Consider the following 15,382-nt stretch of genomic DNA (forward strand, 5'->3'; position numbering starts at 1 on the left):
CATGGCTCTCCTTATTAGTGGAGAAATCAGAATGCTCTGTTTGCTAAGCAGGTACTTGAGGAAAGCAGAGGTGAATGCAGATATGCCATTGCAGCAACTGTTTGGCACCATTCACACTAGCTAGTGTTTTGAGGGAGATTTTTCACTATTTTCCATGTTTTTTTCATTGGGCATTTCTGCAATTTTTGAGCGATCGCAATGCTTTAACATTTGAACCATGATTACTGCATTGCAGTTGAATTGTGGAAAAGCGCTTTATGCACCACGTTTGCATTTCCGCAAATCTTTTAAGTACACTAGTGCTTTTCAAAGTGCTAGCGATTAATGGCGATTCCGTAATCATTAGTAAACGCCCTCAAATCGCTCCAGTGTGAATGGGCCCTGATAGTCTAAAATGAGGGTGTGAATTATGATCTCAATCAACCTATAAAGTCTTAGCAGTGTTGGAGACTCCTCCCTGACTGTCTGTTCCCTGCATAATTAAACAATGGTTTTATAGGGAAGAAGTGGGAATCCCAGTAAATACATAGTGCATCTTATGAAAGATGATCTAGATGCTCAGGTGTTTGAATTAGTTGCCTGAGTATCATTGGCATATTTTCTGGCTGACAAGAAGCGGCATACAAAATAGTGGCAATGACTATTAGTCCAAAGAGAAGGATATCTAAGGAGCTTCCATACCAAACTATACTTTGTGGCTTGCAGGTCTGTTGCAGTCTGAGCTCAATGGCTCATAGCATTCTTCATCTGTGAAACTCCACATTCAAATGCACATCCAAGTTCTGGCAGGTCATGTGATGAGCAGGCCAGTCTCCTGCAAACTGTCAGGAGAGTCGGCCATGGCTCCGGATTTGAAGACACCAAGCTGTTCCTGCAGCCATGCAGTCCCTGCTCAGATAACCTCTGGTCTGAAGCATAACAGGGAGAATATACACAGGCTGCTACCCCTACCATCTGAGATGGATCACACTCTCTAGCCCAGCTATCATACTTCTGAGTGGACAGGAAGTAAACAGTGTGTACGATTGCAGCACATATATACCCTGTGGCTAATTTGAATATTTGATCCTACTTCCTGTCCAGATTGGAGTGGAAAGGTTATCTTGCATGAGTGCTGTATTGAAATGACCTGGTAAAATACAAATTCAGGCTGGCTCCAAGTGCCTCTTCCATCATGCTGTCTCTCCCCCCATCCAAGCTAACAGGGATCCCCGTGGACCTTGCAATGTACAACCGCAGTGGAGCCTTCACCTCTCCAGCTGGTGTGCTCTAAGTCCTCCATCTTGTGTTCCATCTCCTGGCTTGCATTGTCACTAGTGCCTTCTCTTCATGACCCTGGCACATGTGCGATGCTGAGTCACAGCGTGAGAGGGTGCCCGTGATGATAAAAGCCAGGAGATAGGACACAATATGGTGAACTCAGAGCATGCCAGCTGGAGAGGTGAGGGCTCTGCTGTGGTTATACTCCGCATGGGCCCTAGAGATTACTGTTAACTTGGAAGGCAGACACCTGGTGCCAGCTGCTGCTACTGTGATAGGGCCACCAGGGAGCAGTGTTAAGAGGTGAGACAGCTTAGGGAGAGACCTTGAACCGGCTGATGGGTGAGCAGTGTGAGCTTACGAGGGGAAGACGCTCCACAAGACACCCCTGGACCATAGATACACCAGGTTTAGAATATTTTTTTCTTGTTTTTGTCCTATAACCATATGTGCATCTTATGGCCAGGTGTGTCTTAAGGAGCGTCAAATACAGTACTTTAAAACAATGCTGTTTTATAGAGATTGTCTTTAAAGTGAATGTTTACTGTATTAAAAAAGAAAAAGTCAGATACTCACCTAAGGAGAGGGAAGGCTCGGTCCTAATGAGCCTTCCCCCTCCTCTCCCGGTGCCCGGTCCCGCGCAGGATCCCCCGTGGCAGTATTGGACCAGTTCGGTCAAATACTGCCACTTCCGCATGCCTTCGGGAGCTTTCGGAAGCCTTCGAGAGCACTCGGGCTCCCAATGACGCGGCCGCTCCATACTACGCATGCGCGAGCGCCCTCTATGACGCACTCGCGCATACGTAGTATGGAGCGACCCGTCTTCGGAAGCCCGAGTGCTCCCGAAGACATCCGAAGTCCCTGCGGCGGCGGACGCGAACAGGGGAGCCAGCGCAGCACCGAGGGCACCGGGAGAGGAGAGGGAAGGCTCATTAGGACCGAGCCTTCCCTCTCCTTAGGTGAGTATCTGACTTTTTCTTTTTTAATACGGTACCCATTGGCTTTAAAGAGAACCCGAGGTGGGTTTGAAGAATATTATCTGCATACAGAGGCTGGATCTGCCTATACAGCCCAGCCTCTGTTGCTATCCCAAACCCCCCTAAGGTCCCCCTGCACTCTGCAATCCCTCATAAATCCCAGCCACGCTGCTGACAAACAGCTTGTCAGAGCTGGCTGTGTTTATCTCTATAGTGTCAGTCTGCTGCTCTCCCCGCCTCCTGCAGAACTCCAGTCCCCGCCTGCATCTCTTCCCTCCCTGCTGATTGGAGGGAAGGGACGGGGGCAGGGACCGGAGCTATGCAGGAGGCGGGGGAGCAGCTGAGACTGACACTACAGATGTAAACACAGCCTCACAGCACGGCTGTGATTTATGAGGGATTGCAGAGTGCAGGGGGACCTTAGTGGGGTTTGGGATAGCAACAGAGGCTGGGCTGTATAGGCAGATCCAGCCTCTGTATGCAGATAACATTCTTTAAACACACCTCGGGTTCTCTTTAAGTATGTTGAGGACCGGCCAACAGGCTTAAAAGGGGTTCTCTGGTATTTTTAAAAAAGCTAAAACTGACACTTACCTGGGGCTTCTATCGGCCGCCTGCAGCTGTAATGTCCCGCGCCGTCCTCCTCCTCTAATGCTCCGTTCCCTGCCGTGGTAACCTGCTAATTATTCGTCTAACTAGACGAATAAAACGTGCTCGCTCCCGTACACAGCCGCAGTTTTATTCGTCTAGTTAGACGTATAATTAGCAGGTTAACAGCGGTGGGGAACGGAGCATCGGAGGAGGACAGTGCAGGACATTACAGCTGCAGGGGGCCGATAGAAGCCCCAGGTAAGTGTCAGTTTTAGCTTTTTTAAACATACCAGAGAACCCCTCTAAGTCTTTTCAATAAACAATCAAAATAATAAATGCATGTTTTGTAGATATTCCAACATATTTTCAGACTGTACATGGTACAGAACATTCACCTGTGGTCTGCTCCAGCCATCCTTTATCTGACATGTGTAAAGGCACTTCTGCTCAGGATTCCGCATACTGACGTAAACTCTAGTGCTGCAGAAACCAACCGGGTAGATGGCCGTCCTATCATGAAAGCCACTGCGGTCAGACACAATCTGTGGTAAACAGATTTATGTTAATAATACAGTAATGAATGCTCTCAGAGACCTAGAAAATATGCAGTGTAAAAATATACATAATAGGAAACAAAAGCCTTGTGTCGTTCTATACAGCTGAGGCATTTGTTGCAGTTTAACAGCTCTATTTATATGTAAAGTCAAATCTAGTGAATGCTGCATATGAATATATCTTTTGCTTTTCGCTCTTCAACACAAATATAAAATTTTGAGTTTGTGGAAATGGCTGGGTGTCTACACAGATATCCCAGTACAGAGCACCTTCAAAGGATTCACGCCGTCTCTGCTATATGCCATATCCAATGACAACTGAAGTGTCATTTGGAGGCTGCCATATTTATTTTCTTTTAAAGAGACTCTGTAACAAAAAAACATCCCCTGGGGGGTACTCACCTCAGGAGGGGGAAGCCTTAGGGTCCCAATGTGGCTTCTCCGATCCCTGTAGCTGCAGGCAATCCAGCGCTGGCTCCCCCGAAGCGTCTTGGAATCCTCCCCCGACAAGCGCTGATGAACGCTGATTTATTTACCTTCCTTGGCTCCAGCGAGGGCGCTGTTGTGGCTCTCAGCACGGAGATAGGTGGAAATAGCCGATCTCCGTTGGGTCAGCTCTACTACACAAAAGACTTAACCACTTCGCATCCAGACCTTGTTTTCCCCTTATTGACCAGAGCAGTTTTGACGCTTTAGCGGTGTCCCTATTCAATCAGCAATAACTTTATCCCTACTCACTACACCTAAATGATCTATATATCGTTTTTTTCAAGACAAACCAGGCTTTCAATGGGGGGTATTTAGTCCCAAGAACAATTTTGTTTTCTAGGCATTTTAATTGAAAAAAGGGAACAAAAATTAAAAAAATTCATTATTTCTCAGTTTTTAACAATTCCAGTTTCAAAATAAAAAGTACCACAGTTTATAAAACCATTCCACCAGTTAATGCCCCCCCTAATATAGTCAGATGTGCCCTGAGTATCAGCCCAACCTTCCCAGTTTAGCCAGATGTGACCCCAATATCGGCACCCCGGTATAGTCAGATGTGTCCCATGTATCTACCACCCCCCAGTACAGAGAGACAGTAACGCCGCCAGGATTGGCACCCCTCATTATAGGCAGTTGTGTCCCCCGGATAAAATTTCCCCCTTTATAGCCATATGTACCCCCAGAATTGCCCCCCCCCCCACCAATTATAGCCAGATGTGCCCCCAGTATTAGGTTACCCCCTCCCCCAGATAATCAAATGATCCCCCATTGTCAGATGTCATCCCCCCCAGTTACCCAGATGCCTGGCAGTTTTTTGCACCCCCAACCCCCCCCCTCCCCCCCCCCAGTGTGGGTAGCCAGATGTATGAACACCCCCCCCCCCCCCCATTAGGCAGCCCCTCCGTGCACAGATGCTAAAAAAATGTAAATAAAGCCACCTCTCTCACCTTACCTCGTTCCAGCGATGAGCCTGCAGCCCGAGCATCCGATCCCAGCTCTGATCTCAGCCGCGTATTGCCGGTGACCCGGGTCCCGGCTTGATGACGTCATCAAGCCGGGACCCGGGTCACCGGCAATACGCGGCTGAGTTCAGAGCTGGGATCGGATGCTCAGGCTGCAGGCTCATCGCTGGAACGAGGTAAGGTGAGAGAGGCGGCTTTATTTACATTTTTTTAGCATCTGTGCACGGAGGAGGGGGAGATGAAGGATCACGCTGTTTGTTACAGCGGTGATCGTTCATCCGCGGGGGGGTCACTAATTGGCTACAAGGGAACATGTTCCCTTTTGCCAATTAGTAAGGCAACCGACAGTGCCGGGGGGTGCGCTCTGAAGCGCACCTGTCCCTGCACAAAAGGGCTTAAGGCAGGTCAGTATATCTACGTGGCTGTGGCTTGGAGAGTGCCACAGCTGACGTAGATATACTGTAGTGGTGGGGAAAGTGGTTAAGCCTGCGCAGTAGAGTGGACCGACAGCAATCGGCTATTTCCGCCTATCTCTGAGCGGAGAGCCAATGCTGCACCTGCGCTGGAGCCGGGAAGGTAAATATTTACATCCCCGCTATTTGGAGGGGCACAGCGAGACCGCCGTAGAACACAGGAGGATGGGGGAAGCCTCAATCGGATCTGGAGGCTTCCCCCATCCGAGGTAAGTACCCCCCAGGGGAACTTTTTTTAGTTACAGGTTTTCTTTAAGCAATACCAGTTGCCTGGTTATCCTGGTGACCCTTTGCCTCTTATACTTTTAGCCATAGACACTAAACAAGCATATTCAGGTCCGATGTCCAAATAGATCAGCAGGGCTGCCAGGGAACTGGTATTGTTTAAAAGGAAATAAATACGGCAGCCTCCATATTATTCTCACTTTAAAGTGCTAATACACTTATTTGCAGGTTCAATCACTGTGTTCAAATTTGCAAGAGTTCAATGCCACAACATCACCACCCAATCATAAATTCAATTTTGGCCTGAAGAAATTGCTCGAAAAGGGTGTGGGGCCGCAGCAGTACATCCTCGGCCGGCCGATGAGCCCTATTACATTTTCTCCTTTTTGGGCTGGTGAGCTCAGTGTCCTTCCATCTTTATCCCTGCTGCATCCAAGACCCAGCAGCATATTACACGAGTACATACATGCTGCCAGGTCAGGAAGAAAAGGCAAAGGACACAGGAGGGAGAACACGGGCCAGACAGTTGTGTGCACTCCACTGAAAGTACTTTGCTTCAAAATGGGGCCCCAGGGGAGCACTATTAAAACTTGGGTGGGGGACCCCATTAGCTGCTATGAGGCCTTGGTGGACAGTATTATGAGGCGGTAGCAGTGGTCTGGCTTTCACTCAGATTTGGCAATTAGCTGGTGCAGATTTAAAAAAAATGCCAGAGCTACTTCCTGTGGCAAGATATTCCACATTTTAACCACTCTTACTGTAATGAACCCCTTTGCAAATGGATGGCGAAAACTTCTATTCTCCATAGATCATGTGTTCTTGTCCTTTGAGCAAGCCTAGGAACAAAAGAAACTCATCTGCTAAGCTTTTGTATTGTCTTCTGATATATTTATAAATGTTAGCTAGATTACGTCGAAGGACGTTTTTACACTTAGGCCAGTACGTCGTAAAAAAAAAAAAAAAGAAAAAACACCTTGTCGCAGTAGTGATAGCCCCATAGGGCTATCACACTAAATGCAGAGTGGGGTGTTGCAGCAGGCCCCTTTGCAGCACCACAAGAGTTACCTTTGCATCGTGCACGGTAATCCTGAAAGTGAGGCATACCGTTAATAGAAAGTATGCCTTACTGATTTTGTCTATAACTCACAATGCGTTTTGTCTGGAGCGGTGCAGTGTGATCATTAAAGAGACTCCGTAACAAAAATTGCATCCTGTTTTTTATCATCCTACAAGTTCCAAAAGCTATTCTAATGTGTTCTGGCTTACTGCAGCACTTTATACTATCACTGTCTCTGTAATAAATCAATGTATCTTTCCCCTGTCAGACTTGTCGGCCTGTGTCTGGAAGGCTGCCAAGTTCTTCAGTGTTGTGGTTCTGCTATGAACTCCCCCTTCCAGGCCCCTCTATGCACACTGCCTGTGTATTATTTAGATTAGGGCAGCTTCTCTCTTCTCTCTTATCTTTTACAAGCTGGATAAATCGTCCTCTGAGCTGGCTGGGTTTTCACATACTGAAGAATTACAGACAAGGGCAAAGCTGTTTGCAGGAAGAAAAGAGCAGCCTGAAACTTCAGTGCATGAGAGATGCAGGGGGAAAGAAACACACAAATGATCTCTTGAGATTCAAAAGGAATGCTGTATACAGCCTGCTTGTGTATGGATGTATTTTCTATGTGTGGACATACTGTACATCAACCTACTTCCTGTTTTGGTGGCCATTTTGTTTGTTTATAAACAAACTTTTTAAAACTGTTTTTAACCACTTTTAATGCGGCGAGGAGCGGCGAAATTGTGACAGAGGGTAATAGGAGATGTCCCCTAACGCACTGGTATGTTTACTTTTGTGCGATTTTAACAATACAGATTCTCTTTAAGGATTGCACTGCACCAAGTGTAAAAGGGTCTTTTTTTTTTAAACAGGCTAAATAACTGGGGGCAGTATTATGCTAGCATCCACAGTTTTTATTTACCCTATTATGCATCGCAAATTGTATTTGCTTTAGCTGATGCTTGGCATTGGATATGATTATTTAACTTATTCTCATGTAAGTTCTCCTAAGTACTTCTTCAAGTTTGATGCCCCCTTCTGTATCCAGTTTATTTCGTATGGTGCTGGAACTCTGTTCTCCACCACTCCTTTCTCGGCTCTTGGTACATCTCTGGTGCTGTATTTGGCCTCAGGAAGTGGGTGTTAGACCAATGAAATTTGTTATCTGTGCATAACTTCATATGTGTATAAATGTATAGTTTTTGAGGTAAGCCAACTCTCCCTTTTAAATTGTAGTTGTTTTTAACATAGTTTTATCTATGTATAAGTGTGGGAAGTCAAAACTGTGTAGATATGTGTATATTCTGTAGTTCTAAATCATTAGTAATATCTGCCTGTCTTTGACATTACCTGCATGTTATTCATCTGTCTGTAATTTATATTTGCCTAGTTTCAAATATCTGAACAGCTTTCAAATGTACCTGTCATTCTTAGTACAAGCGAGTGATTAGAATTTGCACACATGGGCAACTCTTACATGCCTGTGTGGCATACAAGGCGCAAATACTTTCAGACATAATGAAGGCACATGCACTACAAATTTGAACAGTCTACGTAAAGAATGACTGGTGCTTTTAATGGGGCAACACATTTTACAAAAATCTACTGTGGCTCCATAATGGCCATTATATTAACAGGGCTACATATGACTTTTATGTGAGTAGGGCCACAAGAAGGCAGATGCACATTCACTGGGTAACATGGAAGGGGTTGGATGTGCGGAATGCAGCAGTGGATATGGGGAATGCAGCTGTGGTCCTTTACAATAGTGACATGACTATACACACTATGTAAAAGTACTGCACAAGATGTCATCGCTATATAATAATATATGTAAGAATAATAATAGGTATACGTTTCCAAAACGCGAATATAGTATATGCCGTGAGTGTAAAAAACACCCACATTTTTATCCCTAAATGTAAGCATTTGAAGGTTTTTAAAGCAGTCCTCACTTCTCCCAGGCTGTAGACTGTTAGGCTGTCTAAGGTAATTGGAAAGACTGGCCGCCCACAGGGGTCCAGAAGGATTGGCTGGACCCACCTACGAGGAGCACCATCCATCACTCTCTTCTTTTTAGTTATCTTTTTCATCACTGTAAACATAGATAAAAGATAATCAGCACTGTATGCTCAGATCCCGCATGGACTAACGACAAAGTTACAGGACTTGCAAAGTAATTTAAACAAAGAATGTTTCCATCAGCAGAACACAACATTCCTCCTACCTAAAATCCATTATATGCAGAAATTAGGTGGCTGTCCGCTACGAATACAATGCAAAACTTATAGCGCTAGCTATGGATAACACTTACTTAAATAGCCACTGACTAGCAAAACCTACAGCAAATAATTCATATAGTACATGAACAAGAGGGATAAAGGGAGAGAGGCTTAGAATAAGGAAATAGCTGCCATACTTCAGGTTAGACCAGGTAGCATAAGTGAAAAGGAAGTTATGCAATCTAATTTACCAGGACAAGGTGTCTACAGAGGGAAAAAGAAGAAGAAATGGTAATGACCTTAAAGGAATACTTCAGCCAAAAAATAAAAATGATATTTACTCATCCAGGGCATCCCTCAGCCCCCTGAAGCTGGATGGTGCCCTCGCAGCCCTGCTCCGATCGTCCTGTCCCCGCCGTCAGCTACTTCCGGGTTCGGCGACAGCCACCGACAGGCTGGGAACGCGGCTGATTCTCCGCGTTCCCAGCCGCTATATCACCCTCTATGCTGCTATAGCGTATATATATACGCTATAGCAGCATAGAGGGTGATATAGCGGCTGGGAACGCGGAGAATAAGCCGCGTTCCCAGCCTGTCGGCGGACCCGGAAGTAGCCGCCGGCGGGGACAGGACGATCGGAGCGGGGCTGCGAGGGCACCATCCAGCTTCAGGGGGCTGAGGGATGCCCCGGGTGAGTAAATATTTTTTTTTTTTGGCTTAAGTATTCCTTTAAAAATAAAGTTATATATTTTATCATAATGGAGAGAGTCTAGTATGCAGAGCTGTGGAGACGGTCCACAAATCCTCCGACTCCTCAGTTTAGGATTCCACCGAATCCTCTTCCTTTAATTTGCATATTACAATCTTGATAATTGAAAGCATGCAACATAAGAGGCATCTCATCACTACCAACGCTTAGGAATTTTACAGCTATCTTAAGAGGCGTTTCACGTCCTGGCATGGATTTTCTTTGGCACCGTATTTGGCCAGAGGCAGTAGTCAAGTACCCACAAAATGCATTGTCTAGCGCATATTAAAGTTTGTTATTTCTACATACAAATTTGTCATCATTGAGATAAGCCACCTCAAATTTCTCTTCCATTTTAGCGGTTTTTAACACAGTTTTATTACCATTTTGGCACTTCTTTCACTCGTGTTACCCACCCTCCTTTGGGAGGGGTGTTCTATTTGATTAGGCATTTTCCCCACCCCCATAACCACCGTCCAGTGCTTCTGGACACCCATGTGTCCAAATCACAAATGCTGCAGTGAGAATGATCCCATAGGGAGACATTGGTAGCAGCGCTGAAAAGCATCCAAGTGTGAACCAGCCCTGACTTAATTCATAGTCACCAAACCCTATTTTTACAACATATCAAATTAATTGATTTCATGAGCAAAGGGAGTGCATGCATTTGCATACAAAATTTGCATAAACCTGCTTCAACACAGAATTATTTGCATCTCATTGACCATCCCTATTAGTAACACAGCCACACAATACAAAAAAAATCCCGTGTACACATCAGATGTACAGTCTCAATCAGATATGTAGATCTGACTTACGGTGTCTGCTTTATTGCAGATAAATTGGTTTATTTCATTTCTGTGGACTAAGCACAGCTATTACTGTATATACAAGTTTTATTTATGATGACTTATCTGAGAATTTGAACATTTTATCTTATGGTCTCTTAATTACAGTTTTAATTTATGAGGAGTTGGAGTTGGTGCATTTTTCCCCGACTCCAGGTACCCAAAAATTGCTCCGACTCCTCAACTCCACAGCCCTGCTAGTATGTCTAGTATGTACTTGGAGTAATAGTTCAATAGAACTAAAAATGTTGTAAATAAAAGAGAATTGAATAAAAATTGGTTTTATTTAGTTTTGAATGTGTTTTGAACCGGTCAGGTGTTTATTGCTGGGAGGAAGTGGTGGACTCGCCTCCGTTAAAGCAGACACCAAGGACTGTAAATATATAGATATACACATTTATTGAAAATACCCCAAAGATGCAACGCGTTTCGCGGGCACAGCCCACTTCTTCAGGCAATAAGCAGGGGATAAACAACTGTAAACAAAAGACAGAGGCATAGCTATAAATGTTGCCATAAAAAGATACAAATGGATTATTAGTTAGTGTAATAAGAATAGTATTTCAAAAATAGTGTTTAGTGATATGTTATAGTAGGGGGGTGATTGCAAGGAATGGGTCGGTGTAAACTACATAATGTGTATAGGGGAATGGACTAGATAACAGTGGTAAGAGGTAGTTAGTAAATCAGATTAAGTTGGTATCAAATTGACCGCTTTAGGTATATTTCAGTAGAAGGTAGGGAATGAAATAAGTTGTAGCTGGCAAGAGAGAAAAAAAGGCATGTGTAGTGGTTAAAAATAAAGACTTACCAGCAATTCAGTTATAGCAAGCAGAGCACCATTGTACTGTTGTGAGGTTGCTCGCTGCTTTAAATGTGTTAATGCTGGCAGCTCTGGCCTATCCAGAAGCTGCTCCAGTGTGGGTGGGTGGAGTCAGTGGCCATGGTGACAGAGAGTCCTCCAATCAGCTGCTGCCAGCTGTAAGGAGTAGATTGGTGTGCATGTGGTCTTGTTTATTGCCTGAAGAAGTGGGCTGTGCCCGCGAAACGCGTTGCATCTTTGGGGTATTTTCAATAAATGTGTATATCTATATATTTACAGTCCTTGGTGTCTGCTTTAACGGAGGCGAGTCCACCACTTCCTCCCAGCAATTTTTTAAAAATTGTATGTACTTTTATCCTTCTGGCGCCTCTTTTCACCTACCAATATATTTGAGTCCACCCCAGGTGGAGGGGTGATCTACCCCCTTTCTTCCTATCTACAGAGAGCGACTTCTTAATCCTGAGTGAGGACAGGTCTAATCTCCTCACCTGCCTAATGAGTGGTTACCTAGGTGGTAACCCATGTTTGTGAGTATTACCATCTCACTGTTTCAGTTATCCAATCAATTTTGACATACTACACCATATTGGGCTCTCGATTTCTCTTCAACTTTATTGCTGCAGAAGTACCCCTCACCTAAATCAGGAGACACAGATTGTAATAAAAACTTAGAAAAAAAATCTTGCCCTGCTCCAGTGAATTAAAAACTAAAGATAAAAAGTTTGTGGCTGGATCTTAATTTTAACTCATTGCTAGATTTTTAGCAGACTTCATCTCGAACGTTAATTACAATCCATTGTTAGAGTTTCTTCAATAGATTAGCCTTGCCACTCCCAGAGAAAAACTATTATTTGCTAGACAGTTAAGGTAGCCACACACTGGTCGATTTGCCATCAGATTCGACCAACAGATAGATCCCTCTCTGATCGAATCTGATCAGAGAGGAATCGTATGGCTACCTTTACTGCAAACAGATTGTGAACCGATTTCAGCCTGAAACCGTTCACAATCTGTTGTGGTGGTGGTGCTGCTGCCGCCGCTCCCCCCGCCCGCCCGCCCGCATACATTACCTGCTCCGCCGGCGCGACTCCAGTCACCAGGTCTCCGCTGTCTTCTCCGCTCTGGTCTCCAGGTCTGGCATGCTTTACGTCTTCCTGCCCGGCAGGAAGTTTAAACAGTAGAGCGCCCTCTACGGTTTAAACTTCCTGCCGGGCAGGAGGAACTGAAGCATGCCGGAGACCAGCGTGGACACCAAGCAGCGATGACCGGGGGTAGTCGCGCCGGCGGAGCAGGTAATGTATTGCCGCTCTATTGCGTCGGTCGTCGGGCACTCGAGCGGCGCTAGCGACGCGCTCCCTACCCGTGGGCGATCGACGGTAATCTTCCGCACGGAGCGATCGACGGGATCGGACGAAATGGATCGAAATTCGGCGTGTAGCGCGAACGATTGGCAGCAAATTCGATCCCAGTGATCGAATCTGCTGTCGAAATGGCGGCAAATCGGGCCAGTGTATGACCAGCTTTACTGAAAAGGTGTTCTGGATTGTCTTGATTAATTGCAGTCAAAAAGGGTGAGCAAACATAACAGAGAGGATGTTTTTTTTTCTTCACGATTCAGCGTAACAGCAAGCAGAGAAGAGAGCAATTTCCTCAATGTAAAACTTTTCTGAATGATTTTGAAACAACATCTACTGCAATGGCAGTTCCCATTCCTGCTGTACTCTATGCTAGGGAAGATTTTTTTCACACAGGAGACAGTACCAAAGGAAGTAGGATAACTGTTTAGGGAATACATTGTAAGGTTTTAGTAAATTGTTGTGCCAGACTGTAGACTGCCTTCCTTCCTTTACTTTTTTGTTCTCTCGGGGCAGCAGTCCTGTAAACACAGCTATAGTATGAGTGGTATCTGTTACCACTCATTCATCCTTCAACGTTTTGTCCCTTTCTAATCATATGGTGCCTATATTTATCCATGCACTTACGGGCTGAACAGAGCCCAAGACCACATAGCGCTGGAGGGGCATGTCTGTTCTGTACGTGGTGCCAAACGCCATATGTGGAGGGATCCATGGAAGTGTCAAAACATTAGAGCATATAGTAAATCCTAAGGTAATTCACTTGGGCACAACATACTTTTTTAAGTTTCAATACATTAGAACCAATAAGGCTTATAACCTGGTACAACACTTACCTTCTCCTTTGTTTTCTTTGCCCTTCTCTCTCTTATCCTTTTTCAGTCTCTTTCCCACACCTTCATCCACCATGCTGGGTAGACTCATCTCCAGATTTCCATCAGCCATACCAGGCATATCAAAGCTGAGTGATAAGCTAGAACTGTGAGCGGTGGCAGGGTCATCATCACTTAATGCCTGCAGCTGCAAAAGCCTCTTTAACAGAAACCTAGAGGAATAATATCAAATACTTTCTATAACAAAAGTTTTTAGTTCAATATCTTTGTTTGCAAATAGTAACTATAATGTACTGTTTCCAATTAATCACACATCTGCTACATTCCTTTTAAACAATGGGCAAGCTAGAGCATGGTCATACCTTAAAGTGGATCCGAGATAAACTTTTACTCATTGCATAATTGTGTTCCTTACATATGGTTTATAGGGCATTCCTCAAGCCAAATCCTTTTTTTTTTGTTTTAACCTCCTGAGCGGTATGGACGAGCTCAGCTCGTCCATCACCGCCGGAGGCTGCCGCTCAGGCCCTGCTGGGCCGATTTTCCTCAAATAAAAAGCAGCACACGCAGCCGGCACTTTGCCAGCCGCGTGTGCTGCCTGATCGCCGCCGCGAGCAGCGGCGAAAGAGGGTCCCCCCAGCCGCCCGAGCCCTGCGCAGCCGGACCAATCAGTTCCGGCCAGCGCTAAGGGCTGGATCGGAGGCGGCTGACATCAGGACGTCGGCTGACGTCCATGACGTCACTCCGCTTGTCGCTATGGCGACGAGGAAAGCCAAACAAGGAAGGCTGCTCATTGCAGCCTTCCTTGTTACTTATGCTTGCCGGAGGCGATCAGAAGAACGCCTCCGGCGCGCCCTCTAGTGGGCTTTCATGCAGCCAACTTTCAGTTGGCTGCATGAAATAGATTTTTTTTTATAAAAAAAAAAAAACCTCCCGCAGCCTCCCTGGCGATCTCAATAGAACGCCAGGGAGGTTAATACTCTAATTCCCTATAAACTAAACAAGTCTCTCCCACAGCTCCTTTTGTGCCTTGGCACTGTAGCAAGGGCTTATGGGAGCTCAGTTTGGGCAGGAAGAGGAGGAGGATACTAGCCATTGATTTCAGAGGCAGGGGGAAGGGGGGAGGACAGGGGACTGAATTTAGGCAAGCTGATAGCATCACCAGCCTGTGACAATGTGACAAACAGAATATGGCTGCCCTCATTGTATCAGAGGAATAAATAATTATAAACTTTTGAAGCTGTTTGCAGCTAGATATACTGTGTAAACCAGGGATCCCCAACCTTTTCTGGCCCAGGGACCACTTTCTGACCAAATTTTTCTCTGGGGGCCGCGAGGGGAGGGGGTTTGGGGGCGCGTCCTAGTGGACAGTGTCGTGCGCAGCGGGTTACGGGGGAGGGGGGCTGGGGTGCGGTGGCATAGCTAGCATAGTTGTCCTAGTATAGGGAGTTAAGTATGGCTAGTATAGTGCCCCAGAGGACAGACCCGCGGCCCAACTGCAAACGTCCCATGGACCAGCAGTGGGCCGCGGACCGGTAATTGGGGACCCCTGGTGTAAACTATCTAAACTTTTTTTTTTTTTGATTGACCAAAAGGTTTATTGTATATAGAAGGATCATTACAGAGTATGCAAGTACGTGGGAGAACAGAGTTCTTAAATACTTTACAAAGCTTGTACATAGGAAATACAAACATAGTCTGTATAATACGATTTACATGAAAGTAGCAGATGGGAAGGGTTACCCACAGAGAGCAGGCATGACAGTATAGGCATATGGGGAGAGAGAGAAGAAGAGTGCAGCCGATGTGGCGGGTATCTGATTGCACAGGGGCTAGAACGCCAAATGGTTATGGAGGAGAAAGCCAGAGATCAAGGATTTTAATGAATGGACAGTTGAGTAGGATAATGAGTGTTAGTGAGCATAGATCAGTTAGCAACCTTAATTACTCATATAGTGCATCAGTGGACCTTGT

General features: G+C 45.5%; 1 protein-coding gene across 1 annotated transcript in view; it reads right to left on the reverse strand.

Annotated features, from left to right (window-relative positions):
* TBRG1 (transforming growth factor beta regulator 1) overlaps positions 1-15,382 on the reverse strand; it is a 94,558-nt gene that overhangs the window by 47,063 nt on the left and 32,113 nt on the right. The window contains exons 4-6 of the mRNA XM_068242704.1: positions 13,412-13,620; positions 8,535-8,674; positions 3,224-3,370 (exon numbers count right to left, since the gene is read on the reverse strand). Coding sequence (XP_068098805.1) covers positions 3,224-3,370; positions 8,535-8,674; positions 13,412-13,620 — 496 coding nt within the window. The remainder of the gene's footprint in view (positions 1-3,223; positions 3,371-8,534; positions 8,675-13,411; positions 13,621-15,382) is intronic.

The sequence above is a fragment of the Hyperolius riggenbachi genome, chromosome 6 (genome assembly GCF_040937935.1).
Source record: "Hyperolius riggenbachi isolate aHypRig1 chromosome 6, aHypRig1.pri, whole genome shotgun sequence".
In the NCBI taxonomy this organism is placed as follows: domain Eukaryota; kingdom Metazoa; phylum Chordata; class Amphibia; order Anura; family Hyperoliidae; genus Hyperolius; species Hyperolius riggenbachi.